The sequence below is a fragment of the Nuphar pumila genome, chromosome 4, assembly GCF_984573655.1.
Source record: "Nuphar pumila chromosome 4, dmNupPumi1.hap1.1, whole genome shotgun sequence".
In the NCBI taxonomy this organism is placed as follows: Eukaryota; Viridiplantae; Streptophyta; class Magnoliopsida; order Nymphaeales; family Nymphaeaceae; genus Nuphar; species Nuphar pumila.
In genome coordinates this window covers 15,801,627-15,822,902 of record NC_143252.1, presented here as the reverse complement: position 1 = coordinate 15,822,902, position 21,276 = coordinate 15,801,627, and the positions used below count along the sequence as shown (strand labels likewise).

Below are 21,276 nucleotides of genomic sequence, written 5' to 3'. Positions count from 1 at the left end.
GGCGCCAGCCCTGCTCTTCTCATCGCCCTAAGCTTTTACTTTATTTGCTTTAATAAAATCAAGTTTACTTGTTTCTAAAAATAAACTCGTTTGGCACTGATGTAGGGTTTCAACCCACGATCAATGAAACAAGAAAAGACAACCAATGATCTTTAATGAACGAAAGAACTACATGATTCATTGCAAAAAAAAAAAACTCTATCACCCTCCGTCAGGTCTTGGGTCCTACACCTGACAGGCCCTGTCCTCAAGATGGAGGGTGATCAGGTGCTTATGCACAAATATTTGTGTTGCACCTGATCTTTTCACGAGTTAAAGCACTCCATCCTTTTTCTTTTTCTCTGTCTTTATTAGGTAAAACCCACATCGAAGGCCAGCGAGCGAGCGAGAGAGAGAGAGAGAGAAATGGAAGAGAGCAAGAATGTGGTGAAGCACATGTTGGTGGCGAAATTCAAGGATGAAATCCCTCCCGAGAGAATAGAGCAGCTGATTCGTGGGTATGCCGGACTGGTCCCCCTCGTCCCTTCCATGAAGGCCTTCCACTGGTAAATCTAAGCTGATTCAATTGCTTGGTTTGGCTTTCTTTTTTTTAGTTGGTCTTCCATCTTATGCTTGATTATGTTCTTCATGATGTTTCCCATGTTGTGGGTACCATTGAACGTCTTCATTGTTGTTAAAAGGTTATTAGCTTTTCATTGGTGAAATCTTTGCTCTCCATTGTGTTTTATGAGTTATTTAATTGTGGCTTTAGAGATTGGGATACACGGCTTTGAATGATTGTTATAGTGTGGTGGGAGACGGGATGTGGGTCGTAGGTTTTCTTAATTCTTTTGTTTGGTCCTGAAAGTTTTATCATGATGAATGTAACGCTCCCCCCATCGTGGGGGGGTTACGGAAGGAGAAGGGGGCGACGTCCCTTCCTCTCCCACGAATCAGATCGTGGGAGAGGAAGCGGGCTGCCCCCATTTAATTCTGAAGGTGGGAGGGGGTAACCGAGCAACCCCCATGGCTATAAAAGCCATGGGGGGCCTCCTCTCATCTCCCCATTCGATCACCAGAGGAGCAGAGAGGAAGCGCGTAGGAGAAACAGGAGCAGACATCGCTGATCGCCGTCAGGTGAGTCTCCCTTTCTCGTGCTTTGTCCGAATGCAGGGGGAAGGGTCACCGGCAACCTCTCTGTTGTCGGTGAGTTGAAGAAAAAAAAACAGGGACAGGGAGAACCCTGTCCCAGCCTTGCAATAGAAGAAGGAGAACGACAGAGGGATTTTCCCTCTGTCGTTGCCTCTCGTTGGTGACAGAAATGGGGAGGAGAGGATCGGCTGTCGCATGGAGGCAGTATGTCCGATCGCCGCCCTCATCACCACGTGCACCGACCATTTGCAGAAGATGCAACAGTTCGGCAACAATGGTGTTGCCAGTACTTTTGCAGAATTTATGCAGGGCAGAATCGGTATGCATTTTCTGCAGACTAAGTCAGCCATTTTGCTCGGTTTGAGCATGACCGGATCGAGCCAGATCGACGCAAACCGAGCTAGGGTCTGAGTACTCTGACAGACTGACTCGGTCTTAACGAACCAAGTCGGGTCTATATACCGTGACAGACTGTTTCAGTCTATTCGGATCAAGTCGGGTCCTGACTAGTAAGCAGATGGAATCGGGTTTGTGATGGGGGATAGATTCGGTCCAAACCAAAGGTAGACCCAATATGGGTCAGACCGACTAAGTCTAGACCGAGACAAATCGGATGCGTGTGCGATTGGTTTATCGAGTGCGGTGGAAAAATCGAAGTAGCGAAGACTCGATTTTTCCATTACAAATTGGATTTGGGTTTGGATCTCAGTTGTACCCAAAACTCAGATTGAATTCAATTAGACGACCTGGTTTAGATCCATACAAACCCTTTTCAAGAAGGTTTGGATCAAGAATACCGAATCCATGATCCAAATCATAGTTGAGTTGATGACCTAAGTGGTCAAATTCTATTATGGATGTGGATCTTAATATAACATGATGTAAAGAGGACATAGGAGTCATTGAAAGAGCAAAAAGACCATTTTGCCCTTGATACGTCTACACAAAATATACAAGGCTTAGCTAAGTGCCCGAAGTCAGATCTATGTGATTCTTGAATCTATGGATTCTACTGCTTGGGTAGAGTCTATTAGTAGGGGATGTGTGAACAAACTCTTAAAGAATGGAGTCAGAGTCGACAATTAAGTTTAAGGGTGTCTTGGTAATTTTGATGATATGAGGTATTCGTTGTTTTCAGATCAAGGGTTGCGATTGGAATTTAAGCGTTCCAGGTAAGTGAACATTTGCAAATTCCTCCTTAGTTAATTAAAACACATGCTAGCTAGTTTAGGCATTCTTTAATGTGATTCCAATGCTTCAAGTATGCTAGTTCTGTTATTGAGGATAGACACTGTTTTGCATGCTTAGGAATCTATAAAGTTCAAGTGTGATGCTTAAACCTGATCATGCATATTTTCTGATTGATGAAATAAATGTGGCATGACATGATTGCATGTATGAGATGGATGTATTAAGTGAAAATTGAGGGTAGAGTTCCGAAGTCTCAAGGTAGGTATTACCTTGGGGATATGTCACGCTTATGCCTTGGGAGGGGCATTGTAAGGGTCGTGAATTAATCTATGGTGGGTTACCATCCTTAACAGTTCAGACATGTAAACATGGGTTAAAAAGTAATTAGTGGATATACATTGAGGATTGTATAACACACAAAATTCAAGGTGTGAATGTCGAGTAAAAGTTGTCTATAGGATGACCACCAAATGTATGATGGAAACTCTACTAGGAGGCATGGTCTGGGGCAATGTTGAGGTGTGTACCTGTTAAGCAACCTGGGAATATCTCAGACGTTTCTAGGTGACCCTTAGGGGTTAAAACATTGCCACTAGACACATGTAGGACGTAGCATGAACCACAAAACCTTGGGGGCAGGTATAGCTCCTTGAGACACCTTGGGGCAGGTATAGCCACCCTGGCTCTTCGGCTAGCTACCGTTTGAGTCCCTTCGCTCCCGGCTTGCAACCGGCGAGCTGCTGCAGCACCTGTGTCCGTAACCTGGGCCGGTTTGGACTACGTTGTTTGTGAGTGGTTCATAAGTCTGGCCAACATTGTAGACTCTGAGTTGTCTACATGGGTTGCTACGCCCGATGAGGCTATGTCCGGAATAGCCGATTAGAGTAGAAGAGTTGTTTGAAAATGATAATAGAGATGCGGTAAAGGGGGTAAAACTCATAACTAACATGTGTGCATAAGTAGCAAACTAAACTAAGACTAGGAGCTTAGAGCTCACTACAGTTGCAACGGTCGTGTCTATTTGTAAATGGAATCTTACTGGGTTGTAGACTCACCCCCTTCTTTTGGTTGCAACTGTAGGTTCAGGGACTGCTGCCACCACTCTCAGGACTTAGTACGGTTCTGCCACATCAGCCACATCGGAAGTATGGTTTCCCTTTACTTTTTATTCTGCTTTTGTCTTTGGATGGTTATGCTATTGTAAATGGATGTATGGACCTTCAAGTATTGAATAAAAGAAAAAAAAAAAAAATTCTGTCTCGATTTTGAGCTGTTTTTGAGATTATGGAGAAATTTCCCTCTGGGAACTAACGTCCACGAACCCGGGCTCGAGAGGCCCCGGATCTGGGGAAATGTTGAGGTGTGTACCTCTTAAGCAACCTGGGAATATCTCAGACGTTTTTAGGTAACTTTTAGGGGTTAAAACATTGCCCACTAGACACATGTAGGACGTAGCATGAACCACAAAACCTTGGGGGTAGGTATAGCTCCTTGAGACACCTTGGGGGCAGGTATAGCCACCCTGGCTCTTCGGCTAACTACCGTTTGAGTCCCTTCGCTCCCGGCTTGCAACCGGCGAGCTGCTGTAGCACCTGTGTCCGTAGTCTGGGCCGGTTTGGACTACGTTGTTTGTGAGTGGTTAATAAGGCTGGCCAACATTGTAGACTCTGAGTTGTCTACATGGGTTTCTATGCCCGAGGAGGCTATGTCCGGAATAGCCGATTAGAATAGAAGAGTTGTCTGAAAATGATAATAGAGATGCGATAAAGGAGGTAAAACTCATAACTAACATGTGTGCATAAGTAGCAAACTAAACTAAGACTAGGAGCTTAGAGCTCACTATAGTTGCAACGGTCGTGTCTATTTGTAAATGGAATCTTACTGGGTTGTAGACTCACCCCCTTCTTTTGGTTGCAACTGTAGGTTCAGGGACTGCTGCCACCACTCTCAGGACTTAGTACGATTCTGCCACATCAGCCACATCGGAAGTATGGTTTCCCTTTACTTTTTATTCTGCTTTTGTCTTTGGATGGTTATGTTATTGTAAATGGATGTATGGACCTTCAAGTATTGAATAAAAGAAAAAAAAAAAAATTCTGGCATGATTTTGAGCTGTTTTTGAGATTATTGAGTAATTTCCCTCTAGGAACTAACGTCCACGAACCCGGGCTCAAGAGGCCCCGGATCGGGTCGTTACAAGTGGTATCAGAGCCAGGTTTCAATGAGAAAAATTGAATTGTAGAGGAAGATTTGGTTAGAATTTGAATTAAGTTGAAGGTCCTAAAAGAACGATAATTACAACCATCCAAAGGAATATGTGGCAAAAGAGTTATAGGAAGGTCCTGAACTTATGAGTATCTCTTGTTAGCAGGAATGAATATTAACAACGATAGTGGCAACGAGAGCGACCGTAGAGGCGGTAGGAACTCTGGGAGGTAGAGGCATCCTGAGGTGATCCAAACGGATCAGATGGTTGCCGTTCTTTCGCTCTTCGTGACAGCCATGATGGACGTCACCAGGGCAATGGGGAGTATGACACCTCCCGTTCTTTCTCCAGCCTCAGTTTCAGTCATAATCAACAACTGGGGGTACAATGATCGAGAGGAAGAGGTAGCACCACCCCAACCATCCGTTGGAGAATCGTCAGGGTCACGAGGACGTCCTCCATATAGGCACGTCCGAAGAGGTTCACTGGCAAATCGAGGTGGTAGGGGAGCTGCAGCATGTTGCTCGGGCTGCGATAGGTCTCGTTTCGGCCAATATAGGGCAGGACCGAGCAATACTACCAGTAGCGGGAGAAGTCAGGAGCAACCCGGAGCATCCGGTCATGAGGGTGTACAAGAGTCGATGGCGCAACAAGGTAGAGGCACTAATGTCATGGAGAATGAACAAATAAGAGAATCAGTGCAACCTCTTCGAGGAATGACCTTACTGAGGAGAGGCAGGGGACATATGAATAGGCACACATACTTACGTGCTCTTAGCAACATGGCAGTGCCAGCACCAGTTAGGGTTCCATCAGACTCCGAGGAAGAAGAAGAACCTACTTACACCCCTCGTACCCCGACACCTTAGTGTTTGTTTTGTTTAAATCGTGTAATAAAGGCCTATGGTTGCCTAGTGATAGTAGTAAGTAACGGGTTGTATTACGGAAGAACCCGTGAAAAGTTGTAAAAACGTTGTTATTATTAATAAATAGTAAGTTCTTACGTCAAATGTGCAAACCTGTGTGGGAGCAAGCATGAATTTTAGTAATCACTTTATTCATATTGCAGTATGAGGACTCGTCAGGGAACATCGTACCAGTCAAGAGGTTCTCAAGTAAGCAAGAGACAGGCAAGCCCTTCTCAAGCAAGGCATGTGAGTGAGGGCTCTCCAAGGAGAAGTGTGGCAAGCCCCATTGGTCCAGTGTCTCCACAAGCATCAGATAGTCTACCTCCAAGAAGCATGGGAGCAGAAGGTGGAGGTGCCTCACCAGTTTCACCTCGACACGAACGTGCTACAGTTGGTAGTGGTGTGCCTCCCGGTTATACCACAGAAAGAATTTTGTATGAGCTATTACAAAATTCATTACATCAAAGTCAAAACCAAGTAGCATCAGAAAGCAATTCTTGGGCTGAGAAGTTCAAGAATATGAGAGTGCCCACATTCGACGGAACTTCTGGAGGAGTAGCAGCAGAGAAATGGATGATGCAAGCGGAGAAAACACTGGATGCGATACAGTGCCCAGAGGACCAGAAAGCATGGGTCGCGGCATCAAACTTAATTGGGGACGCTGAGTATTGGTGGCGATTCATCAGAGATGTCCTGGGAAGTGGAGAGTTTGTTTCCTGGATTACCTTTAGGAACAAGTTCTACAGACAATTCTTTCCCAGGATTGAGAGGATGGAAAAAGAAGAAGAATTTAGAAAGCTCAAACAGGGAAGTATGAGTGTAGCAGCCTACACCGCAAAGTTCAATTCATTATCCAGATTTGCGAAGGCTTTAGTATCTTCTGAGAAGCAAAAATGCAAGCTATATGAGCGCGGATTAAAACCTGAAGTTCTGAGGATGGTGGGACCTCTGCAAATTCGGAGGTTCGACAGGTTGGTGGAGATGGCATCTCGGTACGAGTTTTGGGATGCTCGAACAACAAAATCGGAGATACAAGAGAAACCAAAGCAAGTACAACAAGGACAAACTAGTTCGTCGTCCCGAAGGTTTTTCAAGAAGAGGCAAGGCAACGACAGATCTTCGAAGCCACATGAGGGAAGTAGTGCAGAAAACAACAATAAGCAGCAGGGGAAGAAGCTTGAACAACCTGAAGCAAAGAAACCTCGATACCGAGGAGCGCCTTCCAAGGGCAACAACTGTAGGACTTGCGACTTCAAACATGAAGGTCGTTGTGATGATAAGAATATTAAATGCTACAATTGCGGTCAAATGGGACACATTGCAAGGAAATGTCCCCAGCCCGTACAGGGAGAAGGAACAAAACCCAGGGAGAAACCAGTTGCTCCAGGACGAGTTTATGCAGCAACTCTGCAAGAAGCTTTGACCAGCCCTGACGTGGTGGAAGGTACACTCCAAATTTCTGGTGTTAGTGCACATGTTCTAATTGATTCAGGTGCTACACATAGTTTTGTCACCCCTATTTTTGCTGCACTATTACCTGTTTCACTGGTACCTCTAAAAATAAAATATCAAGTAGAGACACCAGTAGGAAAGTCGGCGTATATAGATGAAGTCATCCAAGGATGCATGGTACAAGTCGAAGGACGTCTACTGTCGGTAGACCTTCTAATACTGGACTTTAAGGAAGTGGACGTTATCTTAGGCATGGATTGGTTATCTAACCATCATGCAATGATTAATTGTCGAGGAAAAAGTGTCAGTTTTCAACACCCTGGAACTTCAACTATCACTTTTCAAGGCGTTAGAAAACTTGCAAAACCGACAATCATATCATGTCTTCAAGCCAACCGGTATCTACAGAAGGGCTGGATTGGATACTTGGCTTATATGAAAACTGAGGATGATGATAAACTTTCAGTCACAGAAGTAGAGATTGTATGGGAATTCGTGGATGTTTTTCCGGAAGAACTTCCAAGACTTCCACCGGATAGGGAAGTCGAATTCTAGATAGATCTAGCTCCAGGTACAACGCCCATTTCTATTCCTCCATATAGGATGGGACCTGCTGAACTCAAAGAACTCAAGGATCAACTACAGGAATTGTTGGATATCGGATTTATCCGACCATCAGTATCACCTTGGGGCGCACCGATCTTGTTCGTGAAAAAGAAAGATGGGTCATTGCGTATGTGTATCGACTACAGGAAATTAAATGCGGTGACAATAAAGAACAAGTATCCTCTGCCAAGGATAGATGATCTATTTGATCAACTGCAAGGTGCAACCCGTTTTTCTAAGTTGGATCTACGTTCTGGATATCATCAGCTAAAGATTCGGGAAGAAGATGTTGCCAAGACAGCGTTTCGTTCAAGATATGGTCATTATGAATTTCTAGTCATGCCTTTTGGGCTGACGAATGCACCAGCTGCATTCATGGATTTAATGAACCGAGTATTCAAACCATTCTTGGATAAGTTCGTGGTGGTGTTCGTGGATGACATCCTCATATATTCGGCCAGTAAGGAACAACACGTAGAACATTTGAGAATCGTTTTGCAAATACTTAGAGATCAGAAGCTATATGCTAAATTCTCTAAGTGTGCATTCTGGCTTGATCAAGTGTCATTTTTGGGACATATTATCAGTAACGAGGGAGTGATGGTAGACCCAACAAAAGTTGAAGCGGTAACCAACTGGCCTACACCCAAGAATGTCACAGAAATTCGAAGTTTTCTTGGGTTAGCTGGTTACTACAGACGCTTTGTAGAAGGATTTTCTATATTGGCAGCTCCCATGACTAAGCTCACAAAGAAAGAAATGAAGTTCGAGTGAAATGAGAAGTGCGAGAAAAGCTTTCAAGAAATCAAGAAGCGATTGACCACGGCACCAGTGTTAGTTTTGCCTTTCTGGCACTGGAGGTTTTACCGTTTATAGCGATGCATCACATAAAGGATTGGGTTGCGTTCTGATGCAACATGGCAGGGTTATCGCATATGCTTCAAGACAACTAAAGGTGCATGAGATAAATTATCCAACTCATGACTTAGAATTGGCTGCAGTAGTATTTGCACTCAAAATATGGCGACATTACTTATATGGAGAACAATTTGAGGTATTCACTGATCATCAAAGTTTAAAATATTTGTTCTCCCAAAAGGAACTGAATATGAGGCAACGTCGATGGCTAGAATTATTAAAAGATTATGATTTTGAGCTGAAGTATCACCCGGGGAAAGCTAATGTAGTAGCCGATGCACTCAGTCGAAAAGCAGAATCAGTCACAAGACTATCCATATCAAGTCTGCTGGTGAGCATTGTAGATCAAAAAGCAGAAGTACAATGCCTTCCGGGTCGACTGATGTTTGTCCAAACAACCTTAGGGTCAGAAATTTGGGACAAAATCAAAGAAAAGTAACTCCTAGATCAAGAGTTAGAAAGAATCAGGTCAACAACAAACGATGGTGAAGATCAAGATTTCAAAGTAGACGACCAAGGTATGCTGAGATTTCGGGATCGGATATGTATTCCTAAGGATGAGGAACTTAGGAAACAATTGCTTGCAGAGGCACATCATTCAAAGTATTCCATTCACCCTGGAAGTACAAAGATGTACAGGGATTTGAAGAATAATTTCTGGTGGAATGGAATGAAGAGAGATATTGCTGAGTATGTTAGTAAGTGTCTAATATGTCAGCAAGTAAAGATTGAACATCAGAGGCCGGGTGGCCTATTGCAACCACTACCTATTCCTGTACGGAAGTGGGCATATATAACGATGGATTTTGTTATAGGATTTCCTAAGACCAGAGAGGGAATGAATGCGATTTGGGTAATTGTTGATAGACTGACCAAGTCTGCACATTTTCTCGCATGCAAGATAACGTGTTCCTTTGAACAATTAGCTCGTCTTTTCATAAAAGAGATAGTGAGATTGCACGGAGTGCCAGACTCCATTGTTTCTAATAGAGATTCGAAATTTACCTCCAAGTTTTGGCAAAGCTTTCAAGAAGCATTGGGAACTCAGTTGAAAATGAGCACAGCTTTCCACCCGTCGACGGATGGGCAGTCAGAAAGAACCATCCAAACGCTGGAGGATATGTTGAGAGCATGTACACTAGAGTATCGCAACTCATGACACAATATTCTGCCGCTAATTGAATTTGCCTATAATAACAGCTTCCAAGCTAGTATTGGGATGGCTCCATATGAAGCCTTATATGGAAGACGTTGTAGGACGCCGCTATGCTGGGACCAAGTTGGTGAAAGAAAAACCTTAGGACCGGAATTGGTTCAGCAAATGGAGGAGCAAATCAAATTCATTCGTGAAAGACTCCAAGCAGCCCAAAGTCGTCATAAAAGTTATGCAGATAAGAGGCGACGTGAGTTGGAGTTTGAGTTAGGTGATCACGTCTTCTTAAGGATATCACCGTTTAAAGGGGTAATGAGGTTTGGAAAGAAGGGCAAACTAAGACCAAGATATATCGGACCATTTGAGATTTTGAAAAGAATAGGTTCTACAGCCTATCAGTTGGCATTACCCCCATCGCTTTCCAGAATACATAATGTATTTCATGTATCCATGTTAAGAAAGTACGTGCCAGATCCTTCGCATATATTGGATACAGTGGAGTCGGTGTTAGACATCCAAGAAGATTTAAGTATTCGGGAAGAACCAATTGAAGTAATTGAATTTAAGAAGCATAAGCTAAGAAACAAGGTTGTCCCAATGGTCCTAGTGAGATGGAAGCATCATAGTAAAGATGAAGCTACATGAGAGAATGAGGCAGAAATGCGCACACAATTTCCCCAATTATTTTCGAGAAAGATTCGGGACGAATCTTTTTGTAAGGAGGGTGAAATTGTAACGCTCCCCCATCGTGGGGGGGTTACGGAAGGAGAAGGGGGCGACGCCCCTTCCTCTCCCACGAATCAGATCGTGGGAGAGGAAGCGGGCTGCCCCCATTTAATTCTGAAGGTGGGAGGGGGTAACCGAGCAACCCCCATGGCTATAAAAGCCATGGGGGGGCCTCCTCTCATCTCCCCATTCGATCACCAGAGGAGCAGAGAGGAAGCGCGTAGGAGAAACAGGAGCAGACATCGCTGATCGCCGTCAGGTGAGTCTCCCTTTCTCGTGCTTTGTCCGAATGCAGGGGGAGGGGTCACCGGCAACCTCTCTGTTGTCGGTGAGTTGAAGAAAAAAAAACAGGGACAGGGAGAACCCTGTCCCAGCCTTGCAATAGAAGAAGGAGAACGACAGAGGGATTTCCCCTCTGTCGTTGCCTCTCGTTGGTGACAGAAATGGGGAGGAGAGGATCGGCTGTCGCATGGAGGCAGTATGTCCGATCGCCACCCTCATCACCACGTGCACCGACCATTTGCAGAAGATGCAACAGTTCGGCAACAATGGTGTTGCCAGTACTTTTGCAGAATTTATGCAGGGCAGAATCGGTATGCATTTTCTACAGACTAAGTCAGCCATTTTGCCCGGTTTGAGCATGACCGGATCGAGCCAGATCGACGCAAACCGAGCTAGGGTCTGAGTACTCTGACAGACTAACTCGGTCTTAACGAACCAAGTCGGGTCTATATACCGTGACAGACTGTTTCAGTCTATTCGGATCAAGTCGGGTCCTGACTAGTAAGCAGATGGAATCGGGTTTGTGATGGGGGATAGATTCGGTCCAAACCAAAGGTAGACCCAATATGGGTCAGACTGACTAAGTCTAGACCGAGACAAATCGGATGCGTGTGCGATTGGTTTATCGAGTGCGGTGGAAAAATCGAAGTAGCGAAGACTCGATTTTTCCATTACAAATTGGATTTGGGTTTGGATCTCAGTTGTACCCAAAACTCAGATTGGATTCAATTAGACGACCTGGTTTAGATCCATACAAACCCTTTTCAAGCAGGTTTGGATCAAGAATACCGAATCCATGATCCAAATCATAGTTGAGTTGATGACCTAAGTGGTCAAATTCTATTATGGATGTGGATCTTAATATAACATGATGTAAAGAGGACATAGGAGTCATTGAAAGAGCAAAAAGACCATTTTGCCCTTGATACGTCTACACAAAATATACAAGGCATAGCTAAGTGCCCGAAGTCAGATCTATGTGATTCTTGAATCCATGGATTCTACTGCTTGGGTAGAGTCTATTAGTAGGGGATGTGTGAACAAACTCTTAAAGAATGGAGTCAGAGTCGACAATTAAGTTTAAGGGTGTCTTGGTAATTTTGATGATATGAGGTATTCGTTGTTTTCAGATCAAGGGTTGCGATTGGAATTTAAGCGTTCCAGGTAAGTGAACATTTGCAAATTCCTCCTCAGTTAATTAAAACACATGCTAGCTAGTTTAGGCATTCTTTAATGTGATTCCAATGCTTCAAGTATGCTAGTTCTGTTATTGAGGATAGACACTGTTTTGCATGCTTAGGAATCTATAAAGTTCAAGTGTGATGCTTAAACCTGATCATGCATATTTTCTGATTGATGAAATAAATGTGGCATGACATGATTGCATGTATGAGATGGATGTATTAAGTGAAAATTGAGGGTAGAGTTCCGAAGTCTCAAGGTAGGTATTACCTTGGGGATATGTCACGCTTATGCCTTGGGAGGGGCATTGTAAGGGTCGTGAATTAATCTATGGTGGGTTACCATCCTTAACAGTTCAGACATGTAAACATGGGTTAAAAAGTAATTAGTGGATATACATTGAGGATTGTATAACACACAAAATTCAAGGTGTGAATGTCGAGTAAAAGTTGTCTATAGGATGACCACCAAATGTATGATGGGAACTCTACTAGGAGGCATGGTCTGGGGCAATGTTGAGGTGTGTACCTGTTAAGCAACCTGGGAATATCTCAGACGTTTCTAGGTGACCCTTAGGGGTTAAAACATTGCCACTAGACACATGTAGGACGTAGCATGAACCACAAAACCTTGGGGGCAGGTATAGCTCCTTGAGACACCTTGGGGCAGGTATAGCCACCCTGGCTCTTCGGCTAGCTACCGTTTGAGTCCCTTCGCTCCCGGCTTGCAACCGGCGAGCTGCTGCAGCACCTGTGTCCGTAGCCTGGGCCGGTTTGGACTACGTTGTTTGTGAGTGGTTCATAAGTCTGGCCAACATTGTAGACTCTGAGTTGTTTACATGGGTTGCTACGCTCGAGGAGGCTATGTCCGGAATAGCCGATTAGAGTAGAAGAGTTGTTTGAAAATGATAATAGAGATGCGGTAAAGGGGGTAAAACTCATAACTAACATGTGTGCATAAGTGGCAAACTAAACTAAGACTAGGAGCTTAGAGTTCACTACAGTTGCAACGGTCGTGTCTATTTGTAAATGGAATCTTACTGGGTTGTAGACTCACCCCCTTCTTTTGGTTGCAACTGTAGGTTCAGGGACTGCTGCCACCACTCTCAGGACTTAGTACGGTTCTGCCACATCAGCCACATCGGAAGTATGGTTTCCCTTTACTTTTTATTCTGCTTTTGTCTTTGGATGGTTATGCTATTGTAAATGGATGTATGGACCTTCAAGTATTGAATAAAAAAAAAAAAAAAATTCTGGCACGATTTTGAGCTGTTTTTGAGATTATTGAGTAATTTCCCTCTGGGAACTAACGTCCACGAACCCGGGCTCAAGAGGCCCCGGATCGGGTCGTTACAATGAAACTCATGGGTGTGTCCTAAATTTCACAATCGGGGGATTTGTGGTGGTAATCTGTTTTTTACTGAAATGTGTTGATCTTGACTGTGCCTTAGCAGGCTACAACCAAGAACCCACTGCAAAGTATTGGATTAGATCAGATTATAGGTGATACACAGTCTACTTAGAATCGATTGGAAGTCAGATCTTAGGTAATTTGTGTTCTTTGTAATTGGAAGGAAATACCTGGAACATCAGAAACCAAAATTGATGATGCAGATGCTTGCCTCTTTGTCCTCGGATCTGACGGTCTCTGAGTGCTATTTCTTGGAACTGACGTGGTTGGAAAGTTCCAGTATTGTCATAAACCACAAGATAGCAGCATCAGCTTTGTGACTACTTATATACCCAGTTGTTTATAGAGTGTGAAGAACTTCGGAGAGTAACTTTTGGTGCAGGCTTGATTACGCTAGAGACCGGAGCATTGGAGAAGCCTCGTAGAAGTGGAATCACAGACGAGGCAGCAAACTATCCACTCTCAAGTAAGATAGTGTAATGTTATGCATGTCGTGGAGATTATTGTTGCTAGAGTACTAAGACAGCATGGCATTTCCTTATAAGAGTGCTTAACAAAGAGAACACCCAGAGACTGCAATGTTTGGACAAGGAGTCTAATAACATAGAACATCAAGAGATAGATTAATATGTTTTCTTAGGGATCGGAAAACATTTACATAGAACTCCTAATTTGACATGGTGAACCTGATTAGTAGTTATTAGAGATTCATTCCCTGCAGATTATGGGTAAGGTATGAAAGGTATATGAAAAAATTTGTTATAAATAGCTATCCAACCAGCCTTTTATTGATGAATTGGAGAGTTTTCCATCTGGTTAAGTGATCAATTTCTTCAAAAGCTTAAGATTTGGCATTTCATAATGAAGGGAAAGCTCTTTTCAGAGCAGATGTAAAGACAAAAGGCTTCTGGGAGGGGAGACTACAATTCACAAATGACAAAACTGTGTAGCAGCATAAGCAATGAAGGGAAGGTTACTATTATCTCAGACACAAACCATAAATGGCAGTTACAAATGGTAAAATTTCACCCAATTGTTGCAAGTGGGAGATGTAAGATGTACAAGCATCAGCTGGGACTAAAAAATACGCATGCCTATGGCTCTACATAAAAAGCAGGAGCAAGATGTAGGATTTCTGAGAGCTACTGCAGAGCTCATCATCATAATTGGAAAACCTTCTAACTTAGGAGGGGACTTGTACGGGTCTGCCATGGTAAATGCAAAATAGGTTGATTAGGCACATCCGATGTGTCTCAAGGCCGAGACAAACTCATTTGGGCCATAAATCCAAGGCAATGTCAGTTTTCCTATTTTATCTGCAATTCTTCAAATCCATCTAATGTTTAAACTTTAAATCACTTGATCCACGGCCTTCATAGGCTGATTCTTATATTTGGTTTAATCTTTGCTCTCATTTCTTGAGTTTGCACTTCATAGGCTGATTCTTCAAGGGTAATGTTTCTATCAGCAATTGCATGTTCTCATATTGCTTCAAGGATCATGCTTTTCAAGTGATCTTATTTTTCATTTGCATCTTAGTTATGATTCTATAGATCCTGGTCTAAGATGATGTGAGTTTTGCTCTGAACCTGAGAAAGATCTAATGTGCCTGAGAGCTGTCCTTGTCTGATCAAGCCTGGTTCTCTATATGTCAGGCCTAGGTGGGTCTCAGGCTTCCCAGGCAAGGTATTTAGCCATTCAGGCCAGTTCTGCTGTGTATTTGTGGTTTTTATCCAGTGCAGTTTAATGTGGTTAATCAGCCACTTGGACTAAATATATGCTTGACCTCTTCTCTGGAAGACCAGCTAAATTTGGTATCTTGGCTTGATTGCTGAGCTCTTGAACTAGCATTCTTTTATTCTCTAGTCCCTTGATCAAGTTTCATTGGTTGGTTCAGAAGTCTTAATCTTGGGCTGTCAACTTCTTCAAACTAGTGATGTATAACTCAAAGAATAGAGAATATACTCTTGGGTGTAAAACTCATGTCACAAAGACATAGGCACACATGGGTATGTGGCTCAATGCATGACATGGATTCGAGAAAATTCTTAAAAAATAGGAGACGGGGAGCCGGACACACACACACACACACACACACACACACATATATATATATATATATATATATATAGGGATAATGTTTGATACCCTCGTGGGTAAGGAACCCCCTAGTGAAAAATGTAATATTTTCATTTTTTTGCACATCTAACCCTCCAGATGTGATCTACATATCAAGTTTAGTATAAACTAACCATTGGATCATGTTTTTCTGACGTATATATCAGTTTTTATCAGGACTGAAAAATCAATGGCCTACAATATACTAAATTTTCAAACCTCAAAAAAGCATGTTTTTAAGTCCAAAAACTATGATCCAAGACTTGATTTCTACTATTTTGACCATGCTAAACACATCCCTGCGGTCAGATTTGGAAAAAACCCCTAAATGACAGTTACTAATGGTAAAATTTCACCCGATTGTTGCAAGTGGGAGATGTAAGATGTACAAGCATCAACTGTGACTAGAAAGGACACATGCCTATGGCTCTACATAAAAAGCAGGAGCAAGATGTAGGATTTCTGAGAGCTACTGCAGAGCTCATCATCATAATTGGAAAACCTTCTAACTTAGGAGGGGACTTGTACGGGTCTGCCATGATAAATGCAAAATAGGTTGATTAGGCACATCCGATGTGTCTCAAGGCTGAGACAAACTCACTTGGGCCATAAATCCAAGGCAATGTCAGTTTTCCTATTTATCTGCAATTCTTCAAATCCATCTAATGTTTAAACTTTAAATCACTTGATCCACAGCCTTCATAGGCTGATTCTTATATTTGGTTTAATCTTTGCTCTCATTTCTTGAGTTTGCACTTCATAGGCTGATTCTTCAAGGGTAATGTTTCTATCAGCAATTGCATGTTCTCATATTGCTTCAAGGATCATGCTTTTCAAATGATCTTATTTTGCTTTTGCATCTTAGTTATGATTCTATAGATCGTGGTCTAAGATGATGTGAGTTGTGCTCTGAACCTGAGAAAGATCTAATGTGCCTGAGTGCTGTCCTTGTCTGATCAAGCCTGGTTCTCTATATGTCAGGCCTAGCTGGGGCTCAGGCTTCCCAGGCAAGGTATTTAGCCATTCAGGACAGTTCTGCTGTTTTTTGTGGTTGTTATCCAGTGCAGTTTAATGTGGTTAATCAGCCACTTGGACTAAATATATGCTTGACCTCTTCTCTGGAAGACCAGCTAAATTTGGTATCTTGGCTTGATTGCTGAGCTCTTGAACTAGCATTCTTTTATTCTCTAGTCCCTTGATCAAGTTTCATTGGTTGGTTCAGAAGTCTTAATCTTGGGCTGTCAACTTCTTCAAACTAGTGATGTATAACTCAAAGAATAGAGAATATACTCTTGGGTGTAAAACTCATGTCACAAAGACATAGGCACACATGGGTATGTGGCTCAATGCATGACATGGATTCGAGAAAATTCTTAAAAAATAGGAGACGGGGTGCCGGACACACACACACACACACACACACACACACACACACACACACACATATATATATATATATATATATATAGGGATAATGTTTGATACCCTCGTGGGTAAGGAACCCCCTAGTGAAAAATGTAATATTTTCATTTTTTTGCACATCTAACCCTCCAGATGTGATCTACATATCAAGTTTAGTATAAACTAACCATTGGATCATGTTTTTCTGACGTATATATCAGTTTTTATCAGGACTGAAAAATCAATGGCCTACAATATACTAAATTTTCAAACCTCAAAAAAGCATGTTTTTAAGTCCAAAAACTATGATCCAAGACTTGATTTCTACTATTTTGACCATGCTAAACACATCCCTGAGGTCAGATTTGGAAAAAACCCCTAAATGACAGTTACTAATGGTAAAATTTCACCCGATTGTTGCAAGTGGGAGATGTAAGATGTACAAGCATCAACTGTGACTAGAAAGGACACATGCCTATGGCTCTACATAAAAAGCAGGAGCAAGATGTAGGATTTCTGAGAGCTACTGCAGAGCTCATCATCATAATTGGAAAACCTTCTAACTTAGGAGGGGACTTGTACGGGTCTGCCATGATAAATGCAAAATAGGTTGATTAGGCACATCCGATGTGTCTCAAGGCTGAGACAAACTCACTTGGGCCATAAATCCAAGGCAATGTCAGTTTTCCTATTTATCTGCAATTCTTCAAATCCATCTAATGTTTAAACTTTAAATCACTTGATCCACAGCCTTCATAGGCTGATTCTTATATTTGGTTTAATCTTTGCTCTCATTTCTTGAGTTTGCACTTCATAGGCTGATTCTTCAAGGGTAATGTTTCTATCAGCAATTGCATGTTCTCATATTGCTTCAAGGATCATGCTTTTCAAATGATCTTATTTTGCTTTTGCATCTTAGTTATGATTCTATAGATCGTGGTCTAAGATGATGTGAGTTGTGCTCTGAACCTGAGAAAGATCTAATGTGCCTGAGTGCTGTCCTTGTCTGATCAAGCCTGGTTCTCTATATGTCAGGCCTAGCTGGGGCTCAGGCTTCCCAGGCAAGGTATTTAGCCATTCAGGACAGTTCTGCTGTTTTTTGTGGTTTTTATCCAGTGCAGTTTGATGTGGTTAATCAGCCACTTGGACTAACTATGTGCTTAACCTCTTCTCTGGAAGACCAGCTAAATTTGGTATCTTGGCTTGATTGCTGAGCTCTTGAACCAGCATTCTTTTATGCTCTAGTCCCTTGATCTAATCTCATTGGTTGGTTCAGAAGTCTTAATCTTGGGCTGCCAACTTCTTCAAACTAGTGATGTATAACTCAAAGAATAGAGAATATACTCTTGGGTTTAAAACTTCATGTCACAAAGACATAGGCACACATGGGTATGTGGCTCGATGCATGACATGGATTCAAGAAAATTCTTAAAAAACAGGAGATGGGAAGCCGGACACACACACACACACACACACACACACACATATATATATATATATATATATATATATATATATATATATATATATATATATATATATATATATATATATATATATATATATATATATATATATATATATATAGGGGTAATGTTTTATACCCTCGTGGGTAAGGAGCCCCCTAGTGAAAAATGTAATATTTTCATTTTTTTGCACATCTAACCCTCCAAATGTGATCTACATATCAAGTTTAGTATAAACTAACCATTGGATCATGTTTTTCTGACATATATATCAGTTTTATGAGGACTGAAAAATCAATGGCCTACAATATACTAAATTTTCAAACCTCAAAAAAGCATGTAAGTCCAAAAACTATGATCCAAGATTTGATTTCTACTATTTTGACCATGCCAAACACACCCCTGAGGTCAGATTTGGAAAAAAACCCCTCTCCCTATGAGTTTTAACTATTGGGTTCCTTAACCACGAGGTTTGCAAATGCTATCCCAAATATATATATATATATATATATATATATATATATATATATATATATATATATATATATATATAACTGTCCAATCAAAAGAAGGTCCAAAATCTACAACCGATAACGATCGAGTTTTTCATTAATCGGACTTTGCATATTGAATTGTTATCATTCATTTAAAAAGCGACATGTTTTAGATTATGAATTTTTTATATTTAAATGTATTTTTGAAAGCGTTAAAATCAACGGACCACAATACTTTGTATTGTAAAGTTCTAAATGCATTGTGAGCCGTCATTTTTTCACGTTTTAAAAAACATATCTGGATGTCGTAAAATCTTCGCATAAAGCATATTTCTTACTAAATAAATTCTAAAAACAAATATGTAAGGTCTGATCGATGAAATGCTCAAACATTGGAGAAGGGGCGGTGTCTAATCATCATTGTTTGTAGATTTATGACCTTCCTTTGGTTGAACGGTCCCCCTTCCCTATATATATATATATTATATATATATAGGTTAATGTGTACATATGTTCAAAACATTACAGAAACCTTTAAGAAATAATTTTCTTTTGATTGTGAATTAAAGATTTACTGCATAGTTCCATAAGTGATCTGTGACATACAATGAAAGATTAGAAGAATTTCAAGTTTTCAACAGCACATGTTAAGACGTGAGTATGGGTTTAGTCCCATATCGACTAGAGTAGAAGCCTGCTTACCTGAACTTCTAGATTGAAAAAGGTAAATGGATGGGCAGCAGCAACCTAGCTAGCTGTGGAATAAATGTAGACTTTTGTTTGCATTGTACAGTGTGCAACAGTGGGTGCTGAAAAAAAGAAAAAACCTTATGTGTTTTTCTTACTTTTTAAAATTTTGTTTTAAAAAGGTGTGAAAAACCTACGACATGATTTTGACCCAAGGTTGCTAGAATAGGAAGCGGAAGCGGAAAACGATAGGGGAACCAGAAGCGAGAAGCGATTTATTTTAAAATGTATAAGAAGCTGGAGGCGAGGAATAAAAAAACAATATAAGAATTGAATGTAAATCTAAATGGAATGCAAATAAAAACTAAAATAAAAGTGATTATTGTTAAATTCATGATTTTTTAGTATAAGAATTAAATTTTTAACAAAATCTAAAAATGTTGACTGCCAATTTAGAGAAAACACATGAAGTGAGTGAGAAGCGTGAGAGGAAACACAAAAAACATGGAAAGTAGAGTGATCGTGGGAGAATCAAGGTTCTCACCAAGTTTCGTCGTGTCATTGGTGACACACTTAAAATGGCGTGTCTTTATGGCATATGTAAAGCTGCATAAAAATTTAAGAATTGAACTACATTTCTGATAACATTTTGAATAATTTTCATAATTTTTGCTGCTTTGCTGGTCTATCACTTTTCATTGCTTCAGCTGCCGTTTCAACTAACTTTGCTAGGAAATACTTCTCAGCTGTATCTTAAAAGTTTCATTTTCTCATTAAGCTGATATTCTACAAATGTTTTCCTAATATCATTCGAAATCTCCTCTAAATGTAAAATCTTTTGTTTGGCTTGTGTCTTATATATCAGGGGGAGGGATGTAAGCATTGAAAATCTGCACCAAGGTTTCACCCATGTGTTTGAGTCGACATTTGAAAGCTTGGAGGGCATTGCAGAGTATGTTTCTCACCCAGCTCATGTTGAATTTGCAAATGAGTTCCTGTCAACTTTGGAGAAATTTGTTGTGGTGGATTACAAGCCCACTGTTGTGAAGCTTTGAAATGAATGGGCCAACTCTTGTGGAGCACTAAGGTGGCTGGATTGGTCAAGTGAATGATGCACAACGCTCTTGCAATAAAATTACACGATTAAACTACCTTTTGTATCCAATTGCATGTGCTGATGACACGTGATTTATATTTGAACGTTGCGTCCCTCAAATCTTTAGCTTACAAGAACGACTCTGCTGATCAAGCATGTATCACTGTTTAATGTGACGGAACAAGCACAGCTTTGTTTGGTTAATAATGCCAGCTTCATGCCCAAGCCTAGGGCATGGGATTGGGGCTGGCTTACCGTCTCGGCCTGCCTAGTATCTTAGTTGAGTTGCGCTATAACTTGCCTATAACCTTCCTTATTTCTATTTTGGTCAAATGGTATATAAATGCATACAATGGCTCAGAGTTTGCCAAAACTCATCTTGGATAAGTTCTAGGCTCTTTTCTTTCTTAACTCAGGGATCCTTGTCAAGGGAAGCATCCTCTCTAACACTTTGGCTCCCTCCAGTCTACTTCCATCTTCCTTGTGCTCCTCATCTCCTTCTTAAAACACCTCCTTTCTTTACCTTCACCTCAGAGGGTGCAGCTTTTGGAAGAGAGTAGACCACACAGGCAGTGGTAAGATAGAGGATCATGCTTATAAACAGTCTTTAAGATACACCGTTGTTTTTTTTTTTTTTCGAAAAATGACAATGATGCATTTTCCGAAATGCCTTATAATTTTTGAAATCTGCCCAATGTTTAAACTCACAATTTTTTGGCTTTAAACAAATATTTTTACCCTTCACAGCATATTTTCTCCAGATATGTTAACTTTCTCTCAAATATGAGAATATGTAATTTTTTTCTTAAAAATATGAATTTTCTTTCAAATATGCAATTTTTTTTATCA

The 21,276-nt window shown here is 41.2% G+C and overlaps 1 protein-coding gene across 1 annotated transcript; it reads left to right on the top strand.

Moving 5' to 3' along the window:
• The first annotated feature begins 340 nt into the window (after positions 1-340).
• HS1 (heat stable protein 1) lies at positions 341-20,800 on the top strand. Its single transcript, XM_090002575.1, has 2 exons — positions 341-545; positions 20,197-20,800. The coding sequence occupies exons 1-2, from the start codon at positions 406-408 to the stop codon at positions 20,384-20,386; spliced, it is 330 nt and encodes a 109-aa protein (XP_089858701.1). The 5' UTR covers positions 341-405; the 3' UTR covers positions 20,387-20,800.
• The last annotated feature ends 476 nt before the right edge of the window (positions 20,801-21,276 follow it).